The 27935-nt window shown below is 44.2% G+C and overlaps 1 protein-coding gene across 4 annotated transcripts in view; it reads left to right on the top strand.

The window, feature by feature from the left end:
• The window catches only part of Znf385b (zinc finger protein 385B), a 285693-nt gene that overhangs the window by 14232 nt on the left and 243526 nt on the right, over positions 1–27935 (top strand). The window contains exons 1-3 of one of the 4 annotated variants that reach the window (XM_026778761.1): positions 101–429; positions 485–493; positions 15669–15797. In XM_026778761.1, coding sequence (XP_026634562.1) covers positions 147–429; positions 485–493; positions 15669–15797 — 421 coding nt within the window. In that variant the 5' untranslated portion in view covers positions 101–146. Of the gene's footprint in view, positions 1–99; positions 430–484; positions 494–15427; positions 15798–27935 lie in introns of those variants that run through there. The other 3 variants (XM_013346081.1, XM_026778759.1, XM_026778760.1) reach the window with 3 other exon arrangements.

Genomic DNA, 27935 nt, shown 5'->3' with positions numbered 1-27935 from the left:
TATCTGCTGAACTCAGCCATTAAAAGTGAATTATCATAGCGCTGGAAGACAAGAAAGCATATATAAATTCATAGACCTTCATGCTTTCTTTTCTTTCAGTTCTGAAGTACTCCTTAAGCCATGACAGCCATCGTGAAGATGGAATTATGAATATGGAAGCCTTCCTACGGGGCTTTGAAGAGAAGGGGTTAAAGAACGACAGGCCTGGGGACCCGTGCAATAAAGAGAAAAAGAAGATTCTCTTCTCCTTTTGCGATGTGTGCAACATCCAGCTAAACTCTGCAGCCCAGGCCCAGGTCCACTATGACGGCAAGTCGCATCGAAAGCGGGTCAAGCAGCTGAGTGATGGGCAGCCTCCGCCCCCAGCCCCGGGCTCAGGCCCACTCTTGGCCAGCGCTTGCCCTTGCCCTGGCACCAACACCAGCACAGGTAGGAAGCAGGCCCTGTGCATCAGTGCCGTTTTGGAAAAATGGTTCTGCTACAGAAAATGAAGGTTTTAGAGCAATGTATTGGTTATCTTAAAACTACTACCACAATGTAGGCTGTTTCTCTAGAGGTGAAATCTGGGAATATGTTTGTTCATCCTGAGAGAATTTACACACACACACACACACACACACACACACACACGCACACACACGCATGCACACACACACCCATGCACACACACACCCATGCACACACACAGACACGTGCACACACACACACGTGCACACACACACACGCATGCACACACACACCCATGCACACACACACACGTGCACACACACACACGTGCACACACACTGGTACATTGGACCACGGACTTACTCTTTCCCCATACTGGGTGAGCTTTTGAAATTGTGTTTAAAACTGATCGGTGGTAACCATTACTTCCTCCCTTAGAATGAGGCTTTCTTCACTGCTTTCTACTGGTTGGCATCCTACTCGAGGGCATCTAAAAAGCCACAGCTTTTATTTATAACAACGTACCATCTCATCAGCAAGCATTAATCTAGCACCCGTGGCTTGTCTTACTCCCTTGGAGGGCTGCCCTCGGCGCTGTGGTGGAGCTGACAGCTGGAACCGGCACCTCAGCCAGCCAGCCTCTCCTCTGAGTTCCCACCTCTTACCCTTCCGCCAGAAGAGCTTACATCTCTCGCGTTTGGCTTGCCTTTCAAACCCTTCACCTTATCCTTGGCCAACCTCTCCTCCTCACTGCTCAGTGTTGGCTTCCTCTGACAGAACTAATGAGAATTGAGTTTTACTATTTCTAGAGAAGGTTTCCACTCAAAGTGGGTTTCTTCTTTGGCCGTAAAAGACACCCCCCCTTTGAGCTGGGTGGTGGTGGCGCACACCTTTAATTCCAGCTCTCAAGAGGCAGAGGCAGGGGGATCTCAGTGACTTCGAGGCTAGCCTGGTCTACAAGAGCTAGTTCCAGAACAGGCTCCAAAGCTACGTACACAAAGAAATCCTGCCTCAAAAATAGAACAATTCCCCCCTAAAAGAGGTAGAAGGGCTCTCAAACCCATCTGACAGTTGTTGGTTACATGGCTTCGGCATACATGAGGCAATGCAGGAATGTCAGTTGTTGGTGTATTGATTTTGTTTGCTGAACCCTGGTACACATTGACCACAGCCGGAAATGAATGTGTGCGACCAATAAGGCAACTTTTGTATTTAAAGCTAAATGCAACCGTGGCTTTGCCTAGTAAAACAAGCTTAACTTCATTAAACTAATTCCCGTAATCTGTGTTTATCACACCATGATATTAGACACACTCTTATGACTGTGAAAAATCACATCCCATTTCTACTTATTTATTACACTGGCAATTATAATTGTTCACAGATAAATAATGTGCATGCATTATTTTTCACGTTAAGAATATGTTATTGTCAGGCTAAAAATTGATATCTCAGTTAGAAAGCAAATAACCCAAGAAATGGTTTGGATTACATCTCAGTCCGAATGTCTATAGTTACCTTAGTAATTTAAATTATATAGTTTCTTCTTTGTTTTTTGTTGTTGTTGTTGTTGTTGTTGTTGTTGGGTTTTCAAGACAGGGTTTCTCGATGTAACAGCTCCAACTGTCCTAGAACTCGCTCAGTAGCCCAGGATGGTTTTGAACCAACAGAGATCTGTCTCCCTCTGCCTCCTGAGTGCTGGGATTAAAGGCATGCGCCACCTGATGACAGGGGTGGGTTTCTGTCGTAGGAGGCTGGGTGGCATTAGCGGGTGGCATTAGCGGTGGCATATGTACATTTTTTAATGTTCTGAGCCTCTTACTCAATGAGGACCAAGTCTGACCTCAGGTCATTTTTCCCCCACTCACTTTCCTCTGTTCTGGTTGGTCACACTGCATTTCCTGCGAGGCGGTTGCTCCCTCAACGCTGGTCTCTATCCATAGCTCCTCACCTTCGCTTGTTTGTCCAGGACTCTCTGACGAGGACGATTGCGTTCTGTTCATAAAACTTCCATCTCATTGATCTCAGTGAAGATTTCGCTCCATGACCCCTGGAATTTAGAGTAGAGCTAGACACAGCCACTATCACCCTCCTCCACCTCAACCTGCCAGGGGTCCCTTGTGAGATAGCCGTGTCTCCAGCTTGCCCTCAGCTGGGAGCCGCTCACACCATTTCCTCATCTATGTGTGTCTCTGTGTTTTCCTGCCTGCTGTAGTCCAAATAAAACTCTACCCTCCACTCTCCTAAGTTCCAATTCAGGGGGCTTGATAACAGAGCCAGAGCTCATCGTAAAAATCGGGGAGTCATGGGACCTCAACAGGTAGGAAACAGGCTTTGAGGGATGGGGCTTCTCTTTCTTGTTCAGGTAGCATAAGGAGGCTGGCAATTTCAAGGACAGAGCATGAACTCAAGGAACAGAATGCCGGTATTTCTGCTTTTGTGTTTATTATTGCTTAACTTCAGAGAGTATGATGATTGAAATTTGTTCCCCACCCCAAAAGCAAAACAAAATCAGCAAAGAAACAACGATAATGCGCACCTCGTGTGTTTTGCAGTCCGAGCTCCTAAAATAGGGCACTGTGTGGAGGCACAGTCTTTATAGAAATAATTGAGCGAAAGCAAAGCCTTTAATTCCTTTCAAATTAAAAAGCATTTGCTACCTTAAAGAAAGGGACTGAAACCCAGGGACATGTGTCTATGGAGAGGAGAGCGTGAGAAGACGCAGGAGAAAATGACCAACTGTAACTTGAGCCTGAAGCAGACACTCCCCAGAGCACAGAGAAGCAGCTGCCCCACACCAGACACCTTGACTGCAGACATGATGCGGAGAACTGAGGTTGCTCAAGCCGCTGAGTGTGTTATGGACGGCCCTAGGAGCTCTCGCTGCTCATACGTTGGTAGGGCTTGTAACCGTTTCTTGTTCAAAGGAGAAAGATGGAGTCATAATGATGTCCTGCTTGGTAACTATTACTTTAGGGAGTGGCTGCTGCTTCTTTATGTCGGTCTCACAGTGTTGGGATTTGTAGCATGGTATTGGAACCCACAGGCAGTTCTACTGAGTATTTGAAGGGAAATTAATATCAATTACAGAATCTCTTCCAGAAAAGACAGGAGGAAGAAACGTTTTGTCATGCCCTTTACGTGAGCAGTATCACACTGATACCCAAAGGAGACAAAAATAATAGAAGAAAGAGAACTATCATGTAATATCACCTATGCATCTAGAATCAAAACTTCTCAAAATATAAACAATTTTAATTCAGAAATGAATAAAAATATGATCAAGGAGTTTTGAGGTATATAAAGTTAGGTCAACATACTAAAAATCAATCAAGATATTTGAATATGTCAACAAAGAAAACTCATGTGATTATAGTAATTGATGCATTGTTTTTCTTGGACACTGTTAGATAAATTCCAATACCCATTAGCCTGAATAGAGGATAATTATCTAAATTTAATAGAGATAATCTACAAAATGTCTACAGCTTGATGTTAAAAGATTGTAGGTTTAAGCCCTGGAATATGGAACAGAATAAATATTTTACTTCAATACCTCTTATTCATCATGCAGTCGTGGGAGTCCTGAGCTCTGAAATAAAACAAGAACATAGACAGGGGGCCTGAGAGGGGACAGGAGGAACAGAAGATCAGTCTCCTTCATAGACGACATGATGACAGGTGTAAAGTCCCAGAGAATCTGTAACACGGCTGTTACAACCAATATATGAATTCATCAGGGTTATATAAGAATCAGCATACAAAACCATGGAGCTGTAGTCCAAAAATGAACGTGTAGAAGCCAATTTTTAGAAAAACAACAGTACTGTTGATAATAATAGTAAAATAAAATGCTCAGATATATCTTTTAAAAGCATATATAGATTATGTATACTCAAAATTATAAAATATTGAAGAAAGAGCCCAAAGACATTAACAGATGGAGGCATATACTGTGCTCATGGATTAGAATACTCCACATACATTAGAAGTCAACTCTCCCTAAATTCATCTGTATGCTTATGAAATTTACTGTTAGAATCTCATGAGTATTTTGCATCAAATATAGACAAGAGCATTCTAAAATTCACTGGAAAAAGCCCAAACCCTGGGATAGCTGAAACAGTGTTGACAAGGATCTCTACCCACACGTAAGGCTGTCTGATAGCTACCGTAATCAAGACAGTGCGATTGTGATGATTACATAGACATGCAGATCAGTGAGAAATAATACAGAGCCCAGAAACAGTCCATACACATACAATTGATTTTGTTTATTTAGTGGCAGGGGAGGGGGCTTATGAATATGCATAGATGTGTGCTCGCCGCTGAATGCACACCTGGAGGTCGGAGGTCAACACGGAGTGTCGTCATTTCCATCTTATTAGCTTGAGGAGTAGGGGTGGAGTAATTAAGGTTTCTCAATGAACCTGGGTCTTACTAGTTCCAATAGATGAGCCAGCCAATGAGACTCCGTGATCTTCTTGTCTCTCCCCCTCCACCCCCACATTGAGGTTTCGGATGAGTACAGCAGCAATGAGTTCTGCGCGGATAACTGGGAGCCAGTCTCCGTCCTCATGTTTACACAGCAAGCTCTTAGTCCAGCGAGCCATCGCCACAGCTCCTGAATTGATAGTTGATAAACATGCCAAAAAGTGTTCCAGTGGAGAAAGGACTCTACGATTCGTAATCCTGATTGTCAACGTGTGGGAGTCACCATAGAAACAGATCTCTAGCCATGACTCCGAGGTCTAACTAGATTAGATGAATTGAGGTGAGAAAACCTGCTGTAAATGTGGTCGATACCATTCCGTGGGCTGGAGACAAGAGACACAGGCATTCGTTACCTCTGGAGACAAGGGAAAAAGAAAACTGCCCATATTTCCTAAAACAAATGAGTACTACCTCAAAATGTCATAGACATAGCTGCGAATTATAAAGATAAAACTTATAGGAAAGAAATGAGACTCTCCGGGATGTAGGGCAATGCGGAATTCCATCTTAAAACCAAATGGATGATTCATAAAATAGAAAGTTGATTAATTGGATTGATTCAAACGTTTAAAACTTTTCCATCATGAAATATTATATGAATATGACGAAACTATAAAATATAAAAGGAAGAAAAAATATTTGAAAACCACACATTTCAAAAACAAAAGACTACTATCTACAATATATAAAGAACGCTGGAAACTTAATAAAGAATCAAAGAATACAAGCAGAAAAAATTCACAGAAGAGTAAAATATGACCAATTGGTGCATTTAAAAGATGTTCATCAGGACTGGAGAGATGGCTCAGCAGTTAAGAGCACTGACTGCTCTTCCAGAGGTCCTGAGTTCAATTCCCAGCAACTACATGCTAGCACATAACCGTTTATAATGAGATCTGGTGCCCACTTGTGGCCTGTAGGCAGGCATACAGACAGAATATTGTATACATAATAAATCTTTATTTTTTTTAAAAAAAGAAAGTATGTTCATCATAATTACCATCGGGGAAATGTGGGTGCCACAGTGAGGTTTCATTGTTTTACTCTCAGAATGTGACAACAGGGACAGCAGCCACATGCTGGCATGGATGCTCAGTTTACTCTTTCATCTCAGATAGTGAAGTAAGTGGTCTGTTGTCGTCAGTGCAGGGTGGCCTTCCTAGTGGAAGCCTGAGCCATCATCTCTATCCCGAGCCTGTGCTGGAATGATTTCCTCACCATCTCTCTCCCACCCGCTACTCTCCTTCTCTGAAGATATGAACGTACTGAACTTAAAGCAGTTGATGAGTGAATGGCTGGTTATAGACCCCTTACCTGGAGAGCTTGCCAGTGTGCATATGTCTGGGCTTCAGCTGCAAGGTACCAATTCAGGAATACTCAGCGGAAGCTGGCGATCTTGTTATCGTAAGAGCCTCCCTAATGATGCTCTACCATTGTGCGACAGAACCCGGATTTCACCTGTCGAGGATGTGCTGCACCCAGTACGTGAGCTTTTAATCTTAGATACGCGTATAATAGGGCAACTGAGCTGAACGCAGAGAGAAAAGAGCGAGGCTGGTGTTTGGAACAAGGCAGTCTGCGGACTGCTTCTTCCCGTTCATTGATATAGATTGGGCAGGGCAGATATCTCAGAGTTCGTGCCTAGCAGATGCTGGGGTCTAGCGTGGGAGCTGAGCCCCAGAGCAGCTGTGACGCTTCATTCGGAGCCTGTGTCTGCAGCGGGGCCAGCTTCTGCTGCACACAGGATCTCCCGCCCGCCAGTGAGTTAAGCCTGGCACTCTGGTACTCAGATGCCCTTGTCCTTCGAGGCAGAAGCAGGATGTTTGCCAGCTAGAATGACAAATACTCGTTTTACTTTTGTTTTGCTGTGTCCTTAAGGGAGGTTTGTACCTGCTCTGGAGAACCATGTTGCCTGGGGGTTTGGGTGGGAGGAATTGACTTTGTTCTGGGTCCTTTGAGATCGGTTCCTAGTTCCTCCGAATGTGAAAGTGTTCCCTGCCTGGGAGTCACTTCTGATCTTGCCCCAGGCAGTGCTTTGCCACAAATAATGTTTAGCGATGAGAAAGGTCAGGATGAGAGCAAGGGCTTTGGCTGTTGGGTGGCCAGAGACGCGGATCCAGACTGGATCAGAAGTGTGCTAGATCTGGCGGTCACCCTGGAAAGACAGAAATAATGGCAGCTTGTGAGGTGGGTGTGCTAGCTGGCTTTCTGCTGCTGTGACACAACACTGAACGTCACTGGGGGAGGAAAGAGTTTACTTGGCTACCTGGTTGTCACCCACCATCCAGGGATGCCGAAGGTGGCTTCTCAAGGCGGTACCTGGAGACAGGAACTGAAGCAGAAACCAGAGTGAAAACTAAGGTTGTTGGTGTGCTTCCCCCGGCTTGCTCAGCAGCTGCCCTTCTCATCTAGCCCAGGCTGACCTGCTTTGTGAGGGCAGCCACCTCTGTGTGCTGGTATCAATTAGCAATTAAGGAAATGCCTCATAGATGTGACCATAGGCCAGTCCGATCTAGGCAGTTCCTCCGCTGAAGGCCTCTCTTCCAGGTGACCCTAAGTTTGTGTCAAGCGAGCGACATTGGTGATGTTTTCTTCTCAGTGTGTTTGAGGAAAGCGAGAGCTATGGAAAGCAGGCCCACTTCCTGTGACGTCACAGACTCGAAGCGAAGCCCGAGGCCTCCCCGCACCTGTTTACCCTCAGTGCTTCACGCATCCAGGGTGCTTCGTCATCTAACACCAGGCTCTCTGGGTGTTGACAGACTAAAAGGTTAATTTTTCTCTCCTCTGTAACAAATTGGAAAGGAATTTCCAATCCTCATGTAAGGTTGGCATGTTAGGGCTAAAAGTAAGCTCCTCTTGCAAGGGAGGTGACCCAGAGAGCAAAGGCAAGGTTCAGAATCTCGGGGTGAGAACCAGGTCGTCCTGAAAGGCTGAGCAGGACCCTGGACAGAGCGTTGGAAAGAAGCAGAAGCTTGGAAGTTTGGGAAGATGAACAGGAGGGCTTAAAACAGTTTTTTTGTTTTGTTTGTTTTGTTTTTTTGTTTTTAAATTAAGTAGTGCAATTTTCACTTAATCCTCATTCTCTGGGTCAGAAATGAGAATTGTGTTGTGGGCTCAGGTAGGTTGTTCTTCCAGACTCTGCATCTCACATCAGGTGAACCCCAAACGGTGTCATGAATGTCTGGGATGCTGGTGCTGTCAGTAGTCAGGCACATTCTGACCACCAGCCCCTGTTGTGGGGGGAGGTTGAACCTGGCTCTCATAGATAGCTTTGACAAGGGAGCCTTGTCAGGCAGGCAGCAAGAGCAGGGATGAGTCTGCTGGTCAATCACGGGGCAGCTCAAGGTGGAAAATGAGCCTGCCTATGTTCAAGAGGCACTTTTGCCTTTCTGGAGTGTGTGTGTGTGTGTGCGCGCGCGCGTGCGCATGGGTGTGCATATGTGTCCATGCATATGTGTGTGTGTGCACGCGCGCGTGTGCTTGGGTGTGCATATGTGTGCATGCATATGTGTGTGCGTGTGTGTGAGTGTGTGTGCACGCGTGTGTGTGTCTGTGTGCATGTGTGTGCGCACGCGTGTGCGTGTGTGTGCATATGTGTGCATGCATGTGTGTGTGCATGTGTGTGTGTGCGCGCGCTGTGCATATATGTGCTGATGGGGGCCGGAGGATGTCTTCCTCGATTGTTTTGCAACTTATTTTTTTTTTTTTTGAGAAAGATATCTCACTGAAACTGGAGCTCACTGATGTCTAGACAGGCAGGTCAGGAAGCCCCAGGGATCCTCCTGTTTGGGCTTCAGCAAAGCTAGGATTGCAGGAGCAAGCTGGTCCACCCTGCCTTCTCAGATCGGTAAACAAGCGCTTTACCTATGGCTAGACTGAGCCATCTCCCAGTCCCCGCCTCCTTGAAGTTCTAAGTGGAGTTTGAATGCAAGGCCTGTGCCTTCGGGTGGCAGGATAAGCTAAGAATGCTAAAACCCTGGGGAACTGTGCAGTGTGGACTCAGGATGAGTCTACAGTTTCCAAAGTGCTGTTAACACCATGTGGAGTGAGACACGGAAATGGATAGAGCATTAAAGTATGTGTTGGGGATTGAATACACAGATCTCTCATCTTTCATCTCATATCTACTTAAGATGATAAATTTATTCTCAAGTGCATTTTCTCCAGGCCTAAGAAAGAAGAAGAAAAAAAAAAAGCATTGAGTTGTAGTTGCAATGACACAGGATAACCACACGATGGCGCCAGAGGTCTATAGAAATTGAGGGAGTTGCCTCATTCCCACATGTAGGTGGAACTTAACATTAATAAGTATGGAAAGCGAGGAACCACAGAAAATGATGTGGCTGTGCACACAGAGGCGGGGGCGTATTCACAGACCTTGTGAGTACTTTTATGTGCATTAGCAAAATCTATAGGGAGTCAGGTGTAGTTGGGGATAGAGGAGGAGGATTGGTTCTCTTTTTCTCAGGAATGGAAATGGCTGTTTAAATGATCTGTTATCGCCTCCTTTACGGGGAAATACTATAGGAACACTGAAACATATATATATATATATATATGAACATGAAAGAGAGGCCAACACACGTTTCTGTGCGTGCTGTGCAGGCAGGACTAACAGAATCCACTCACACAGGACCGCAAATATTTTTTTTTTTTTTTGCCTTCCTTCCCCCTTCTTCTTTTCCTTTTTAAAATATTTTGACAAGAGTCTCAATGTATAGCCCAGGACAACCTCTAGCGTCAACCTCCTGCCTCCAGCTGCTAGTATTGTCTTTACGGGTATGCATTATACCAGTGTATTCTCTTGTTTTTTTCTTTTCAATCATTGATATTTTATTGTACGTGTCCGAGTGTCTTGCCTGTGTGTGTCTTTACATCTCTTGTGTGCCTAGTGTCTGCAGAGGCCAGAAGAGGGCACCAGATCCCTTGGAACTGGAGTCACCAGTGGCTGTGAGAGCCACCTTGTGGGTGCTGGGAACGGAACCCAGGTCCTCTGGAAGAGCAGCCAGTGCTCTTACCTGAGAAATCATCTCTCTGGTCATGTTTTGAATTTTGATTTGTTGGTGCCAAGATGAAAACGTGACAGATAACTGGAGAAGGGCTGGTGTCACTTCAGTGGGAGGCAGGTGGCTAGCTAGTTACAGCAGACTTAGCCCCAGGCCTCTAAGAGATGTGTTTTTCTTACAGTAACAATCATGCCATCTTTTTATTGGGCAGAGTCCATGAGTTTTCATGAAGTAAGGAACTTGAGAGGGCAAAGGCCTGGCCTTTGAGAACAGGCATGAGCGTCTCCTAGCGTGCGTCCTTAGGAAAGAACCCAGGAATCGTCTCCCACCTCTGTGAACTCAGAGGCCGATGACACACCACAGGGAACGTCACACACCTCTCTGACTCGCTGTCTCCCCTGTGCTGGTGACTTGGATTTTGAAATATTTTACATAATTCATCCTTCAAGCAAGGATGCTGTTGGTGGCTCCAATCTGCCTTCCCAGCGATATTTACCTGAGAATCATACTGAAGCGGTCGCTGCGAGTGAGGTTCTTTTAATGAGAGTCATCTGGAAATAGGATCAGGCTGAAGTTGTCACTGCAAACGTCCCCTGGGAGAGAGCCGTGGCCAGTGTGGGTGATAACAGAAATTTAGAACTACCAGCGAGGTAGATCCGAAGTCATTGTCATCAAGCAGCCCCATATTCTGTACAAGTGGTTAAAACAGCAAACAAAGGTACCTATCACATAAGAGCAGAATTCCAAGGAATGAAATACACAGAGGATTTTAAATAAAACATTTAAAAAGAATTAAAAGGCGTGGTTGGCCCTTTTTCAGGTTTGAAGTTCCACTTGAGGAGTGCTTTTGGCTATGAACTTTCATGAATATTTTATCCTTCCAAAGATAAGGGCTGGCTAGCACCAAGTATTAGTTTTTTAGATTTTGAAAAATAAATAGCAGCAGTTCTCAGGGTGAACACTTAGGCCAGAGAGAGCATTGGTAGTCAGTGTTTTGGATCATCAAAGGTATTCTGAAAGCACTGAGGCCTTCTTGAAAAGAAATGTCATCACTTCTAAACGGAGCGCGGAAGAAAGGCTTCAGGGGTAGCTGGCTCAGTGGAAATGGAAAACTGATGAGTTCGCCCTCCGCCATGGGACAGCTGTCCCGCCACTCTGGCTGACTCGACTCTTTGCACACCGATGTTCTTTCATTCCTTAGCAGCATCATGGGAAGGAGGCTGCCTCAGTTAGGAAGCCCTGTGTCACGACACAGCTGCCTGTGGCATCGGCGTGTGGCCTTGCTGTGTCTGGGTCAACTGTGAATCATGTTATTTCTTCATGGATGAAGCTCCCGGAGGAGCTGTGCAGGCTGGGTGTTGCATGTTGTGGGGCCAAGCACAAGGGCATCCGTGCTGTGTTGTCCGCTTTATTTCCAGAGGCCACAGTCTTAGGAGCCTGCATTGAAAGTCCAAAGGCTGTTGTCCTATAGATGCCAGAAGCTCACCTATTCCTGCATGAGTGTGTCAAGAGACTAGGACCTTTAGGTAGGGTATTTTGATTTTATGCTTTAAGTGTTCCCCAGCATCTTTAAGTGTTCCTATTTACTTTTACAAATTAAAACAACTTTATCAAACCATGAAAATACCACTTTGGTAGCTAAAGAGACAATTGTGGAATTATTTTTAAAACACACACACCACACACAAAAGACATCTAGAAAATGAAGCTTTCTTTTTCCCTAGTAAAACGCCTGGGATTGCATTCTAGACTTTAAGATTAGAGCCCCACACTCTGGGCAGAAACTAGAAGGACATCCAGTCCTGCCCCAGTGCTCTCGACCCCCCCCCACCCACCCACCAGAGCAAGCCTAGGAAGTGGAAGAGTTCTAAGAGACAGATGCTGTTCTGTAGGGTCAGAGTTCATGCTTTGATGTGCTAAAGGGCTGTGCTTGACTTGGCCAGCACGTTACTTGGGGAACTGCAGAGATGGCTCAGTGCTTAAGAGCACTGATTGCTCTTCAGAGGACCCAAGTTGAGTTCCCAGCACCCACATGGTGGCTCACAACCACCTAGAACTCTCCAGTCCCAGGGGATTCAACACTTTCTTGTGGCTTCATGGACACTAGGCATACATGTGGTGTGCAGACACACATGCAGGCAGAAACCCATACATGTAAATATAGATAGATAAATAGATAGATAGATAGATAGATAGATAGATAGATAGATAGATAGATAGATAGATAGATAGATAGATAGATAGATAGATGATAGGGATAGATAGATGATAGATAGATAGATAGATAGATAGATAGATAGATAGATAGATAGATAGAGATATATTACACAAACACACATTATGTCCATTGGTGTTTTGCATTGGATGTTGGGTCCCCTGGAACTGGAATTACAGACAGTTGTGAGCTGCCATGTGGGTGCTGAGAACTGAACCCAAGACCTCTGGAAAAGCATTCAGGGCTCTTAACCACTGAGCCATCTCTCCAGCCCAATAAAATAATTTTTAAAGTACATCATTTGGGAGGTTCACTCATAAAAAAGAACATGAAGAAAATGCACCATCATGGTCATATTTCTTGGAAAGATTTATGGTGAAGAATGTAACTATTTTTGAAAGTGATTTTGAAGAATTCCGTAGTTCGTACTGCACAGAGCACACACAAATACGATAGAAATATTCTGAGTATCACAGGTGACATTTCGTACAATATTTTGCATGTGGGTACAATGAGACTAGACTAAGAAAACACAAAACCCAGTGTTTCATGCTCATCCTGAAAGCTTATTCTTCCCGTTGCTATTTCTTCTTGACTTTAGTGTATCGACTTCAGAATACGTGGGGCAGAAAAGATGGCGCAGTGGGTAAGAGGGCGTAAGCACCAAGCAGAAGGACCTAAGACCAAATTCCCAGCACCTAGGGGAAAAGCTGGGCATGGCTGCATGTGCCTATAACCGCAGCACTGGTAGAGATAGACAAATTCTGGCGTTTGCTGTCTAGCCAGCCTAGCCCAGAGCACACATCTCCACGTCAGTGAAAGAACCTGTCTCAGTGCCACAAGGTGCAGCGGAGCAGAGAACCATCCGTGTCCTGCTTTGACCTTCTGTGCAGTGCATACCCACATGCACGCAACACACACACACACGCTCAAACACACTCAACATCTTATATACCACGTCACCAGTGGGTGGTTGATACTATGATGTGCGGTTTTAATTATTGTGCAGTAATCTGGGATGGCTTCTCCTTGCCTTGGGTCCCATGGCCTAGTTTTGTCATCCTGTATTATTGCCACATTTCTGCTCTGCTTTGTACCCCAGACTTCCTAGTGTCTTCCCTTTTGTGCTGTCCTGCTAAAGGAACACTGCCTTTCAAGTTTTGCTTATGCAAGAGAAGTCCTGCCTAGGTACGGCTTTCCACGCCCAGGGCTTTTAAGCAGAAACCCTTTGACGGATCTGCAATATTTACTGTGTAATTCTTGCAACCCAAGAAGTTCCGCAAACCAGGGAGTTTCATAATTCATACTGATGGGAAAATTGGCCCGAACTGATCTGAGGTTAATTGTAATGTTTACTTATTCTGCCTCGTATGAATATGCATATTTTGCTACAGCAATGTTAGCATGTCTGATTAGAGTTATTGCCCCAGATCTTGCAGGGTATGTCACGCCAGTCATTCATGGTATAACTGAAGGGTCATCTTCCAAAAATACAAAAATCTTGGTATTTGGAATGCATCACATCCTAATGTTTTATGAAAAGAAATTGAAGGCTTTTTAAATTCTCTCATTTTTATTTTGTGTGCATGTGTGAGTATCTCCATCTATGTATGAACATCATATGTATGCCAGGTACCTTTGGAAGCCAGAAGAGGGCATCTTGGAACTGGATTTACAGGGAGTTGTGAGCTGCCACATGGGTGCTGGGAGTGGAAACCAGGTCCTCTGCAGGAGCAGCACACGCTGCTAACCGCTGAGCCATCTCTTCGGCCTTGTCATTTTAAACTGTCATCTTCTTGCTAGGGTTCCCTGCTTGCAGTAATAATGGAAGCATCTTCAGGCATAGCCTTCTATGCGACTTTGATAAGATGAGACTTGTGTCTGTATCTGTGGGAGAAGAGGGTGGGGAAGGAGGACAAAGACATTAATAACAGGATCCTGAACAGCTGGGAAATCTGCCATGTTCACGGTGTCATTATTGTCTCCTGATCTATGCGACTGTTGCCTTGGGGGAGCTTCACAAAATAAATAAAATTTAAAGGGCCAAAATAGCTGCAAAAAGGCGACAGTGCCCAGATCTGTGCATTCATACATATGCTATATACGTGTCTACTGGCATGTGCCTCTGTTGTCTCCAAGAACAGAGTCTAACTCGCAGTGTTATCTAAAGACACAGTGAGGAACCCCAGCGGGCGTGCTGTGTGCGATGTTGCTCTAGAATACTGTCGTGCAAAGGCATGTGACAGCTGGTGCTCATTCACACTCAGGTGTTCCAATTGCACACACCATGAAAAGCATCACCTGAAACAGTCACATTCCTCCCTCTGGCCAGTCACTCACGAATGCTCAGGTCAAACTATGGCCTTATGGCAAGCATCCGGATTTGCTCCGCCCTTGCAGACTCAGTGAGAACCTGAAGCCTGCAGGAAACACCCCAGCAGACTCTTAGGTGTGATCTTTGTGAGCACAGCCTGTTGGGAATGGCTTTGGTTTATCTCGGGGATTTAGGACGACTGGTTGGTGTCCTTTTCCTTTTCCACGTTTCCTGCACACACCAGAGACAAGTGCTTTGCGATCTGGAGTCATTGCCCCTTCCTGAGTTACTGTACGTCTCTTAAGGACCACATCAGAGGGCTCCTGCATCTCTTTGTTAGTAACGAAAGAGAGAAAGTAATCTAAGAAGGTAAAAATTTAAATTTGATGAACTTTTTTCTTTTTTTTTTCATATTAAGTTAAATGAAGTCACGACATTGAAAATATACTCTTTCTTACATGGTTATTCTTTTCATCACACAGAATAAACTTAATTTTTTTGCTGTTTAATAACTTAGAGTAAAGCTAATGGTGTACATTTCTTCCTGTCATCTTCATTTACTGATGACATTTAAGAGTTAAAGGATAGTTAACTTGCTTCTTAATAGACGTTGTCACATACGTGGAAAAATTTCACCATAATTGCCCTAGGCTCTAGTGACTTGATTTGTGAATGAAGAAGTCCTAGGAACCTACAGCTGTTTGGATTTTTGCAGCCTTAATGCTCAGTCCTTATACTATAGACGACCGATTTCTCCTCCGTACTCTGCTTATTGTTGAAAAGCCAGAGCTATTTTTAACATTCACACAATTTTGAAAGACGATTCTTCATTCCACAAGGTTTGTTGCTAAATCTGCGGAGGCTTTCATAATTACACCCTTTCGGTGGTTTGCTGGGATCTGATCACAGTGGCTGATTTCATGCATTGATAATGAAGGCTTAGGTTGCCGGTTTCTCGGCACCAATCCACCTCACTCGACTCGTGTAAGTTGACAGTGCTGCTGCTGGTTTCAGCCTGCGGAGAGATCCAGATTGAAACTGCTCTGCTTTCTTAACAAATGGCTCAGAGTGCGTTCGTCCTTCCCTAAGATGCTGCCAGCACGTAAAGGATTTTCAATGAGAGCGCACTAAGCCAGCAACGGGAAGGTTTGGAGCGGCACTGATGTAACGGGAGGCTGTCACGGATAATCAGGCTGGAGCCAGGTCCGGGTAGCACTGTACATCACCCTGGCCACATCCTGGAAGTTTTGTTTATCCAACTTGGTTGCTCGTGAAGCTGCTGAAATCCCTGCCAGGATGTGGAGTGGACTTCCTAGCAGAGGTGAGCATCTTTAATCTAAAACTTGGATGCTGGGGTCTGGGATGCCAGGAGCCAATCCTCCCCTCTGCTGCTCTGAATCCTGTGGTGTTTATTGTATCGGGCTGACACTTCTGAAGGGGAAATTTGGAGAGCAAATGCAGCAGCCTTTAATTTTATTCGGAAGTAACTCTCTAAATGGGTGTGATAAGCATTCTTTTTTGTCCCCCTGTACTAGCTTGTGTGTCGAGGACATCTTACCAGCAGGTGACTTCCTCTGCATTTTAAACGTTCAGAACAAGTCAGTGATATGCGATTTGCTATCATTACGGGAAGTAGGCAATTAGCAGTGTTATTATGTGTTTCAGATATATATATTTATAAGGCTATAAACAAAATATGTTCTGCAGATTCTTTGACATGAGAAATATGCAGGAGGAAACAAATCATGTTTACAAGGTAGCTGAGAGAGTGAGAGCAGGGGCTTGCATACCGGAGATGACACCTTGTTAAGCTTGACATTATTAATAATTAAAAGTTATGACCCGCCATGCAGTGGACAGCCTGCAGTAATTGGTTTCTAGGGATGGTGGGCTGACCAAGAGGGGAAATGTATAGTATCTCAATATGAAGCATGCAGGGATTAGATGTGATCGTTTAAGTGGAGAATATTTTATCATTTAAATGTAACTTTCCCTGATGCTCACCTGGGGGAGTTAAATGACATTTTCAGTATGGGGTACTGGAAATCCAGTAGGTAGGGTCAAAGTCAGCCTCCTAGTAGATAGGTCCTATCGCTTGGGCTCTGCTCAACTCTAGTTTTATGTGACCAGAAGCTGTTTCTAACCAGAAAGGGGGGGGGGTGCGAATGTTGTGTTGTCTTCCAACAATATCGTGTTTATTATGTGTTGGCTATGTGTGAGGGGCAGGGAGCAATCTGTTCCTGTGTGATTGGAGGCTGACATGGCACATGGGATTTGAGCATGTATGTGACTGTGCTTTTCTTCCCGAGTGTATTTAAGGCTGCCGTTTATAGATTTCAGCTTTAAAGTTAGAGATAAGGGCGTGCTTCTCAGAAGACTCAGGAACCCCATTGACTGCCAGTCTCTGTAAAGCCTGGCTAAGCAGACACATCAGGAGCAAACCATTTGTGTTCACCAATCTGTCTCAGCAAGTCCCAGGACCACTATCTCGCTAGAAGCCACTGTGTGCTTTTGAAAGCATGAAATGAGTTTTATCCCGGGCACATGGTTTCTTATTTAGCAGCTCTTTTTATGGTAATGGTCACTTGATGGTCCACTGCCAGGATTTCAGTGTTCTGCCAAAGCTGATTGTGTGTGCCAAGATTTAAAAAGGAGAGGTGGGGAGCCCAGTGAGACCCCTAGGAGGGAACAGCATCCCTTCACTTTGGAACTGTCCTCATTTATCTGAAGTTCTTTATGCTGTTTCGTCCAGGACCCACAGATCTGAAAAGGCTGGCAGGTCCAGTGTGGACCGTCTATAGCATGAGATATCGAGGTAGCTGTGTTCTGCATCATACAGTATCTGTCCCTTTCATTGCAATGCATTTGCAGAAACTACTCTACCGGGCCTGGTCATGTTTTGTAATTCATCATAACGGCTTCTGGCTTCTCTGCTAATGCATGCTAAAGCCCTGCTACAGGGAGGGGAGAGCATTTGCTCATTTCGTGTTTTATGTAAACAACCAATGCTTGGTTGTATACATCCGTGCTCAGAGTGGGGTGAGTGCAGACACCAGACTGAAACATCCATGCTCAGAGCAGGGTGAGTTCAGACACCAGACTGAAATGGTCTGAAGAGACATTACAGATTTGAAAAGTGGATTCTGCCCTGCGAAGACCCCATCTTGAAATTTTAAAAACAGTTTTTGTTTGCTCTCCTGGAATGCTATTAAGTGATGTACGCTCATCCGTGTGTTGTCCTGGGGTTTTCTTTCTGTCAGAAAGTAACAGTTGTGGGAAGTTTTGAAGCAGAGGTGATCAAGATCACCAAGATATTTAAGGGAATAATATGTTCTTGTTATTGTTCTTGGTAATTAGAATAATGATTTCTTAGAGTTTTTGTTCTCCTGTATGGTGTAATAGGCATGCAGGTGGACTAGGGTGTGCACACTGAAATGTTGATAGTATCCTTCTTCCTCTCATGTGGTCTGAAAGCCCCTTTGAAACATTTAATTTCATCATTTATTTCTTTTTTTTATTTCTTGGATCTTTGCCTAGCTTAAATGATTACACACAATTAAACATCGAAGATAAACCATCTCTCCAGATGGCTCAGTGGTAAAGTGTACGTGCTGCTCTTGCAGAAGATCTGGGTTGAGTTCCCAGCACCCATGTTGGGTAGCCCATAACTGCTTGCAACTCCAGCTCCTGGCAGTCTGCCATGTCTGCCACCTGTACATGCAGTAATGCAGTACACACACACACACACACACACACACACACACAGAGAGAGACAGAGACAGAGACAGAGAGACAGAGACAGAAGGACAGAGGCAGAAAGAGAGAAAGAAAAGTAAATCTAAAAAGTGATTTAAGACAAAAATGTTATTGCCGAAATGCAAGGATGTAACACATGCCATTTTAGTTAGAAAGATGTGGTTTCAGAGGAAGCATAATTCTAAACAACTTACTTTTTCTCTTATTCCTTTGGGAATGCCACCAGCCATCCTCACACAGCCCAGTGGACTTTGTTTTAGAAACACCTCATGTTTCTCACCCCAAATCCCGGAGAACTAATTGTGTTTATGGGTTGAGGATTGGAAGGCTTGTAAGATACTGACATTTTCTCTTGAAATTCTAGGTGATGTGAGGCGTTTACTCAATGAAAGTCCTTAGAGAAGCTTTAGGATGTCAGAGTCCTCTAGAAGAGTGAGATCTACCGTTGTACACAGTGAAGAAGATCCACTCAGGGGGAGCAGGAGTCCGCTTCTCATAGCTGCCTCAGCCCAGCCAGCCCCTTCTCTTCATAAGCAGCAGAATCTGAGCAGTCCCGAGGAAGTGACCTGCTGACAGGGCACACTTTCTTATCAGAGACCAACAATCTGGACTTGCACATTAGCTGATTTTTTTTCCTCCAAGACAAGGTTTCTCTGTGTAACAGCCCTGGCTGTCCTGGAACTCATTCTGTAGACCAGGCTGGCCTTGAACTCACAGAGATTTTTTTAAAAGCAATTACTTCTGAGATGCAGCCCATGAGGGTATATTACTTTTAATAGAGAACACAACTAGTTCATGGGGCCTCCCCACTTGCCCACGGTCTGGATAATTTATGGGCTTCACAGTCTATTTGGGGGTGTGTTGCTGAGGTGGATAACGGTTTAACAAGAGCGAGTCTCTGACCCCAAAGCTCTATTTCTTGTCGTTCTGTCTTTTCGCTGACTTTCCTCCCCTAACTTCCCACTAATGAACCAGGAAGATCTTGTTTCATGGTTGCCAAATTAAGCAAGTAAAAACACTCAGGATTTCTAGTTAAACTTTACATTTAAGCTAGAAATAGTAATAATTTTAACTATGATTATGTTGTGTGCAGCTTTTGGGCCATAGGTATTCTATGTTGTTGAGCTGACTCCAAGTTTGGCTGGGTGTCCTGCACTGATTGAGTCTCCCCACCTGTTGTCTGAGGTTTCTGCCCTGCCCAGTCCTGCAGTCATTTAGTCCCCAAAAATACACAGAGGTCTACATCAATTATAAACTGATTGGCCCAGCATCTCGGGCTCTTCTTATTGACTAATTTTTATAACTTATATTAGCCCATAATTCTTGTCTGTGTTGGCTTGGTACCTTTTTCGGTGAGGCAGTCACATCTTGCTTCCTCTGTGGCTGGGTCACAACTGCAAACTGCACCTTTCTCTTCCCCGTCTTTACTTCTTGCCTAGCTACTGGCCAGTCAGCGTTTTATTAAAAATTATACAAGTGACAGGATAAAAGACCATTGTCCCACAGCGCTTTTTTTTTTTCAAAACAAGAACTCAGAATCAAATCTCCCTTATTTGGCTTTCTTCCTCACCATTATCCATAACAACTTGTAACTAACATTCTAAACAAAGGAAAATATCCATAGTTCATTTTTTGGGGGGAATGTGGGTGTAGTTTTCCAGGCTACTTCCTGCTGATTGTGGATACTGATAATCTTATGGGAACCTAAAAACAATTTAGAATTATGATCAAGTCATGACTGGAGTATTCTGTGAGGCTTGATCATCTCAGGCAGCAGTCTTGAATCTGTTCTGGATGTAGAACTCAGACATATGGGCCATCCACTCCTACCAGAGATTTCTCGGGGGTCTTCCTTGATCAAACCTGATTTTACTTAACCCAGAATGAATCCACAGCCTATCATTTCCTGTGGAAACAAAAGCAAAACCTCTTCTCCAAAGTAAAATACCTTTTGACTTCAATTTTGAAATCAAGGTATTTTCAAAATACCTATCTTAGATTAATTCAGCAGCATTTATAAGCAAATATCTTTTAGCAGCTGTTGCTCCTTCCTCAGCATTCAAACAATTCAAAGAGAGCATAATAATATACAGTATCCAGATTCTCATCTTTACATGGCTTTATTTTAATTTTAACTTTTGGCTTTTTGAGATAGGGTTTCTCTGTGTATCTTTGGCTGTCCTGGAATTCACTCTGTAGATCAGGTTGTCCTTGAACTCACAGAGATCCACCTGCCTCTGCCTCCCAAGTGCTGGGATTAAAGGTGTATGCCACCACACCCAACTACTTTTTTTTCTTTTAAGGATATTTATCCTTTTTCTTTTATCTCCCAAGCCACATATATTTTTTTTAACACACTCTAAACTGTTTAGAGGTTTTCTTCACCTGAATCTGTCTTTACTGTATATCTCTCTTTTTCTGACTACATGAGTCTTTAATTTGCTAAGTGATATGGCTAGGATTAAAGCCGTGGCTTTAATGGGTGGATCCAGCCCACTCCTTAGCTTTCTGAAATTCTAACCTCATGGTGGAGGTACCAGCCAGAGCTATGTTTATTGCCATAACTCTATGGCATTTCAAGGTCCCTGCCACCACCAAAAAAGCATGCAGTTAGCTTTTCATCAACACCATTTAAGTGTTTCATGGCAGGACCTCTTAAAAGAGTTGCAAGGTTTTGCAGCTAAAGCTAAATCAGGAAGCCTTTCTTAAATGAGAGCACTTGCTTCTGGCAAGCAGAGCCCACCCGAGAAAGTGCAGCTAACAAGAAGTCATGCTTAACACTTATTTTGTGTCAGAATTACTTACCAGCTCTCTCAGGTTTTATGTGGATACAGTTATCCACATGGGCACCATTCCATTGTCTGAGGTTTCTGTCCTGCCCTGTCCTACAGTCATTTAGTCCCAAAGAAATACACAGAGGTCTACATCAATTATAAACTGATTGGCCCAGTATCTCAGGCTCTTCTTATTAACTAATTCTTAAAATTTATATTAACCTATAATTCTTGTCTGTGTTAGTCATGTGGCTTGGTACCTTTTTTGGCGAAGCAGTCACATCTTGCTTCCTCTGTAGCAACTGCAGACTGTACTTCCCTCCTCCCAGCATTCTCATAGCCCTATATCTACTTCCTGCCTGGTCACCCCGCCTATACTTCCTGCCTGGCTACTGGCCAAACAGTGTTTTATTAAAAATAATACAAGTGACAGGATGCAAGACCATTGCCCCACAGCACTTACCTACTTTCCCAGTCAGAAATTCTCTAGGTGACAGTCTATGACCTTGGTTCTTAGAAAAGTCAACATGGAGGCTCCCTGCTCCTGCAAAAGCAATCCATTTCTGCAGTTGTACTTTATGCCTAAACCTGCCTGCTGTTAAGTTATCATTTGAGAAACTTAAAGTGGGTAAAAGTGGTACCATAGAATGGAAATAATGAGTATGCCAAGGCTTCCTATAATTACTAAAATAAATCAATAACAGCAGAACAATAAGTAATAGCTGCCAGTGACATTTCAAATGAATGAGGGTTATACAATTAGCATCTGATTGTTATCCCTTGTCAGTCAGAGCATTTTTAGGACTTCATCAGATTTGAGATATTCATAAATTAGTTTCTCTTAGTTTTGCTTAGGATGCTTCGTGGAGTTTCCTCCAGCAGTGCCCTCTGCTCCAGTACTCAGTCTGGTCTTTATTTAAATGTTCTTCTCCTTACCAATCTTGAGACTCGTTGTTTGACTGCGCCATGGCTTTCCTAGAAATGCCGAGTGGCTTGCCGGTTTGCTTTAGCAGCAAAGCTTAAACTCACTATTTGGAGTAAAGTGGAACAGGTAGTATTTGCGTCCACTCCATGTACCCTGTGGAGGAAGAGTGTTTGAGTAGGTTAATATTGGATTATCACAATAACTGTTTACCGCACTCCGTGTAATTGCACATATGCTCATTCCCACTTACCCCTGAGCTCCCCTAATTTTCACCACTCTAGAACATTCCAAGAGCCTTGTGTCTTGGCTCTCCTTGCAGGGATGTATAAATAGCCCCAGCACGTATAAATACACATCAGTGTGCAATCTAACTCCCAAAGTCAGGAAACAGTGAGTGGGGTGAACTTAAGGCGGTGTGATCGGTTCATTTTTGCTGCCAGGATACCTTATGATCAATTAGTGACCTCAGATGCAGATGAGAGGGACATTTCTGTTCCTGATCTTAAAGGATGATCCCCGTTTTCCCCGTGTCAGTCATGTGATATGTCAAATCAAGGGCTGCTTCCATCGTGGTCAAGTGTTGCTGAGTGAACCCTATCTTCTTTGACTTAAATGCTTCCCCGCCAGCCCTCGCTTCATTTCTTAGTATCTTGTGCACCGAAAAACACGTTTTTATTCCCTTATGCATTCACATCTATTAACAATATCTGCCTCTTTCAGTCTGATTACATTTATTTACAAGTATAAATATAAATATTTTTGCTTCCCGTCATTAACCTGTGTTTTACTGCCCCCTCCCCCTAGTTTTCCAGCTGAGAATGTCACAACATTGTGCTTGCCTTCTTCCCAAGGTTGGCAGTGAGATGGGTGGACCCTGCAAATATCTAAACTGCGCTCTCCGGGAGCAGAGTCTTCTCTCTTCACCTTAAATTTTCCTCTCCCTGGTTTCTCCAGTAGCATCCTGCTCACCTCAGCTGTAGTTGGTCACATAGTAAGTTTGTTACAGCTAATGACCAACATGAACTCATGATCCAACTGTCCATCACTGAACATCTTCCAAGGTTTTTTTTTCTTTTGAAATTAAAAGGGGCTGGTGAAGTCCACATTCTGGTATGAAAGACTCTAAATTTCCTCACACGTAAACTCTGTGGTTTGAATGTGTTGCCCAAAATTCATGTGTTGGAAATGTGATCTCCAGTGTCAACCACCGTTGACAGGTGTTTAGGCAGGTGTTTGGATCATGAGCCTCGTGGATGGAGTGATTTCATCATCATAAAAGGCTGGGAGTGCACTGTCAGCCTGACCACTTGTCCTCGCTGTGTGATGCCTTCTAGGGCTAAGGTGCTTTCAGGTGCAGCCCTTGATCTCAGACTTCTCATTCCCTGGAAGCTTAGGATGTGAACATTGGCTCTTTATCAATTATCCTTTTTTAGACATTCCGTTAGATCAGCACAAAATGGACTAAACTGTGAGATGGAAATATATGTATATAACAACACTTACATATACATACATGTATGTATGTGTGTATATATATATATATATATATTGAAATAGCCATTAAATAATAAAAAGATGCCTTTATGAGGGAGTACCTCAGCTGTTGGAGTTTCGTAGACTTCTGTCTTCTGATCTCATCTAGGAAGTCAACACCATAGGGGCATTTAACCAGATGTCCTTTTGAGATTTCGAACATGGTATTGATCAGTGATTATTATAGATCTATAGCAATGCTATTACTAGAGAGGTTTTTATTTATTTATTTATTTGATTTTGTTTTCTGAGTCACTAGTGTTGTTGGTTTTAAAAGAACCATCTTGTAGAAACTTCTCTGTGCTCTGGCAAAACAGACAGACAGACAGACAAACAAAAAACAAGAAAACAAACCAAAACTCTCCCTTCTTTGCTGAAGGTTTTCTTGAAGGGCAGGGATTAAAGGTATGTGTCATTGTGGTTGCTGGGATTAAAGGTGTGTGTCATTGTGGCTACTGGGATTAAAATTGTATATCATTATGGCTACTGAGATTAAAGTTGCATGTCATTGTGGCTGCTGGGATTAAAGGTGTGTGTTACCATAACCTGGTCTGTAAAGCTGACCAGTGAGACTGTTTTACTCTCAGATCTTTGGGTAGTCTTTATTTAATGAAATGCTGCTATAGGACTATCAGTGAAACAGATAAATCTGAGTATGGAATGATTACCGTCGGCCCCTACCATGTTAGATGGTGTGGTGGTTCATCTTTGTCAGCTGGGCTAGATTTAGAATCGCTTGGGAGACTGGAGAGGCACATTTCTGTGGGTGTCTGCACGGGGTTTCCAGAGAGCATTTACTGAGTGGGAAAGACTCACCCTGAATGTGGCCAGACTCGTCCTGGGGAAGGAGGGCATGGAGAGCAAAGAAGAGAACTGGAGAAGGCTAGCCTGGAGTCGGCATTCCCAAATCTCTGCTTCTTGGCTGACCACGAGGTGAACAGCTCTCTCTGGCACGGATTCCTGATATCATGTGTTCTTCTCAAACACATGCAGCCAAGCAACCACAGCTCTGAATCCTCTGAAATCAGCGGTCAAGAGAAACAGCTTCTGCTTTGAGTTGTTTGTGGCACGAATCTGACAAAGGGATGCAAGAGGTAATTGCGATACTTGGTGTCTTCTGGGGCAATCACAGAAAGGTTCGAGTGATGAAGCTTAAAGCCTACTCTTTGCTCAGCTGGACAGAACATGTGAGCAGTCTGGGTAGAGGTGAGGCTTCTCCTGATTTCATAAGAATGGCCAGTACAACCAGCAGCGTGCCCTGAGTACTTGTTGAGAAGACACGAGCACGGGGCTGTTGAAACAGAAGCAGGTTGTGACTTAAATGTGACTAAAGTGGTTTAGGGGTTGGTTGGATGGTAACCATCTATGACCTCCGCTGCAGGTTAAGTGAGCGTATTAAGTTAAAAGATTTACAGTAAGTGGTCATGTATTGAGTGTACCAGTTCTGCTTGTAGAAGGGACGTGGTTTGGGAAGGGTTTCTGAGGCATTCAGAATCCAGTTCCACCATGACTGAGCCTGCATGATCCCAGGCAGATGGTTTTGCTAGTGATGATTCTGTCTCATCACCTGCAGAGCAAGGTAAGAACAGCATATGACCATGGTAAAGGCTAAATGAGAAGGGCAAGCTGGGGGAAAACAGGAAAGACAGTGTCATCCAAAGATCACACTGTCAGTGCTTCAGAGATGCCAAACGAGGCCTCTAGGTCTAGATGTGCAGGAAGGGCTCGGTAAGTCCACTTGCTGGTATTGGCAAATTCATCTTTCTTGTATTAAAGCTATCTTGTAGTAAAAGGAAGGTCTCAAGATAAACCTGAAAGTGGTTAGTGGTGGTGGGAGATGTGGGGGTGGCTCAGCAGATGCAAGTTGGATACAGCGGGATGTGAACCTTTGGGTGGTGGAGACCTCACAAATGTCTGTTTCAGTGGGCACAAGTTTCAGGGTGATACACTGGGAAATCTATTGCTTGTAATTCATTCATACCCAACTGCTATTCCATGTGATCCCACCATGATCCTGAGAATAGAGGAAGTAGAACCCGCTCATTCGCTCACTACACTGATGACAAATTAGCATAACAAAAGCAGTAGATATGTGACAGCCCGACACACATACAAACGCACACACACACACACACACACACTTAGCAGCACCCATATGTCAGTCATATCACCTTCTTTAGCTGAGTCTGGATGCAGCAGCTTGGTCATCTACATAGGAAAGAGTAGACACCACCATCACCAGACTGGTTTGAACTCAGAAGGAAAAGGAATGAAAAGAGACTGTGATCAGTGTGTTTCTCTTTCCGGCTAGGAGGAAGGCTGGGTTGATTTAAAGCTGAAGGGGCAAGCTTAGCAGTCAGTGATGTTAGTGCCACGTTCTATCATGTCCGACTGGGAAAGGGGCTTCGTGCGCAGTGTAATTAACTCTCCTTGACATACCTCACGCTAAAGGGCACGCTTCTTTAGCATGGTGTAACAAATCCAGCACTTAGCAGGAATCACCACGGATTAAAAGTTTAATGGATCTGTGACTTGGAGGAGGAACAAGGGCAAGAGAGGAAAGTCTGTACTTTGATTTGACTTGCTATTTAAAAGAAAACCCAAATAAAAAATCTGTAACATAATTGGAGGAATTATGGTCTCAGTTTTCTTTTAGACAAACTTGGAAATTTCCCTAAACAAGTATCAAAGTAGATAATTTGTAGATTGTTCTGCTTTCTCTCATTTCAATAATAGTAGATTATAAATTATACAATATTATACAAAAATTTAATAAAATTATACAAATTAAACAATAGACGATAAACACTTATCTAATATACATTTACCAAATACAACCCGTAGTTATAAGCTATATTGTTACATAGGGTTTTATTGACCAAAGTATCATATTCGTCTTCCTTTCATCACATACATGTTTATAAAATAGTTTGTTTATACAATACGTTTTGGAAACAGCTAACACCATATATTTAAGAACAAGCTGTGCATAATTCACTAGTTCTGTGCTCAGTAGTGTTTTTATCACTCTGTATTGTACAAGAGTGGAGAAAGCCTGAGTGTGGGGCCTGAGTGATTGTGTTTTGTCCTGAGTGTGGGGCCTGAGTGACTGTGTTTTGTCCTGAGTGTGGGGCCTGAGTGACTGTGTTTTGTCCTGAGTGTGGGGCCTGAGTGACTGTGTTTTGTCGACACGGGCAAGATCTTGTCATGGAGTCCGTGTCCTCAAACCATCTATGTAGGGTTGGCAGAGCAGCCCCTCCCCCAGGATAAGGCTCAGGCAGGGATGGCAGAGCCTTCCTCTGGTCCATGCGTGGTTGTTGATAGGGTGTGCAGGAAGTGCCCAACGTAGCTTTCTCCCCTTCCCCCACTTTCATGGCCTAAAGGCAGCTCCCCTACAGAGACAGCTCTTACCAAGATTAGCTAAACCTGTCTCCTGGATCCAGATGTACACCCTAAACCCTGCCTCCACGTTTGTTTGTTTGCCATACCCTCCCCCCCACCATGTTCAACTGTACACGATAATCTTGCTGAGCTTATGGAATCATGTGGTTTCTCCAGCTGGGAGCTCAGTCCATCGAACCTCAGCATTGTGTGTGTCTGTGCGTCTGTCTGTTTGTCTTCATCTTCTCACTGCACACCCAGATCTTTCCCTGGGGACAGAGCAAAGGACTCAGAAGAGTGACACCTTGAAAATGGACTAGAAGAAGAGGGTGGACACTGGCTTCAGGGGACTCTCAGAGGTCCGAGCAGGGAAGGCGGCCTAGAGGAGCAGGTAAAAATTGTATGCAAATTCTTCTTATATGGGTAAAAAGAAATGGGAGAAAAGGAGGAACTAAAGAGAAAGGAACAAAAGGAGGATACAAAGAACAGAAGGGGCTTGATTCTAAGGGCTGATATAAAATGCTTGGACAAGGTGGGCATAGTGGCACACGCCTTTAATCCAGCACTCAGGGAAACTGAGGCAGGAGTATCTCTGTGCGCTTGAGATTAGGCAGGAGGACCTTTGTGAGTTTGAGGCCAGCCTGGACTAAATAGAAAGACCCCGTATCAAAAGACAGGATGATGGTGGGGGCAGGTAGACTCTAGGGACAGGCGGCCGTAGGTCGGTGCTTTGGTAGTTCTTCTGGAAACCTCAGAAGTGGTGGAAGCATTGGAGTCTTCTAGGTTTGGAGCTGTATTTGGGGGGTGTGCCTTCAGTTTTCAGGGGAGCAGATGCTTAGTTTGGCTACTTGGGGAAGGAATAGGAGAGAAATTGAGCAGCGGATATAGGGCTGAGGTTCCTTCAGCCCAGAGCCCAGGCCGCCTGATTCCAGGTTTCTGTCCCTATGTCCACCTGTCATTTCTTCATTCCCTTACCACCCCCAGTTAGGTCCACATCCCTGGACCCATTCCCTTACCACCCCCAGTTAGGTCCACGTCCCTGGACCCATTCCCTTACCACCCCCAGTTAGGTCCACGTCCCTGGACCCAT

The sequence above is a fragment of the Microtus ochrogaster genome, chromosome 4, assembly GCF_000317375.1.
Source record: "Microtus ochrogaster isolate Prairie Vole_2 chromosome 4, MicOch1.0, whole genome shotgun sequence".
Lineage (NCBI taxonomy): Eukaryota > Metazoa > Chordata > Mammalia > Rodentia > Cricetidae > Microtus > Microtus ochrogaster.
Note: the sequence above shows the minus strand (reverse complement) of the source record. Positions and strands in the feature narration are given on the sequence as shown.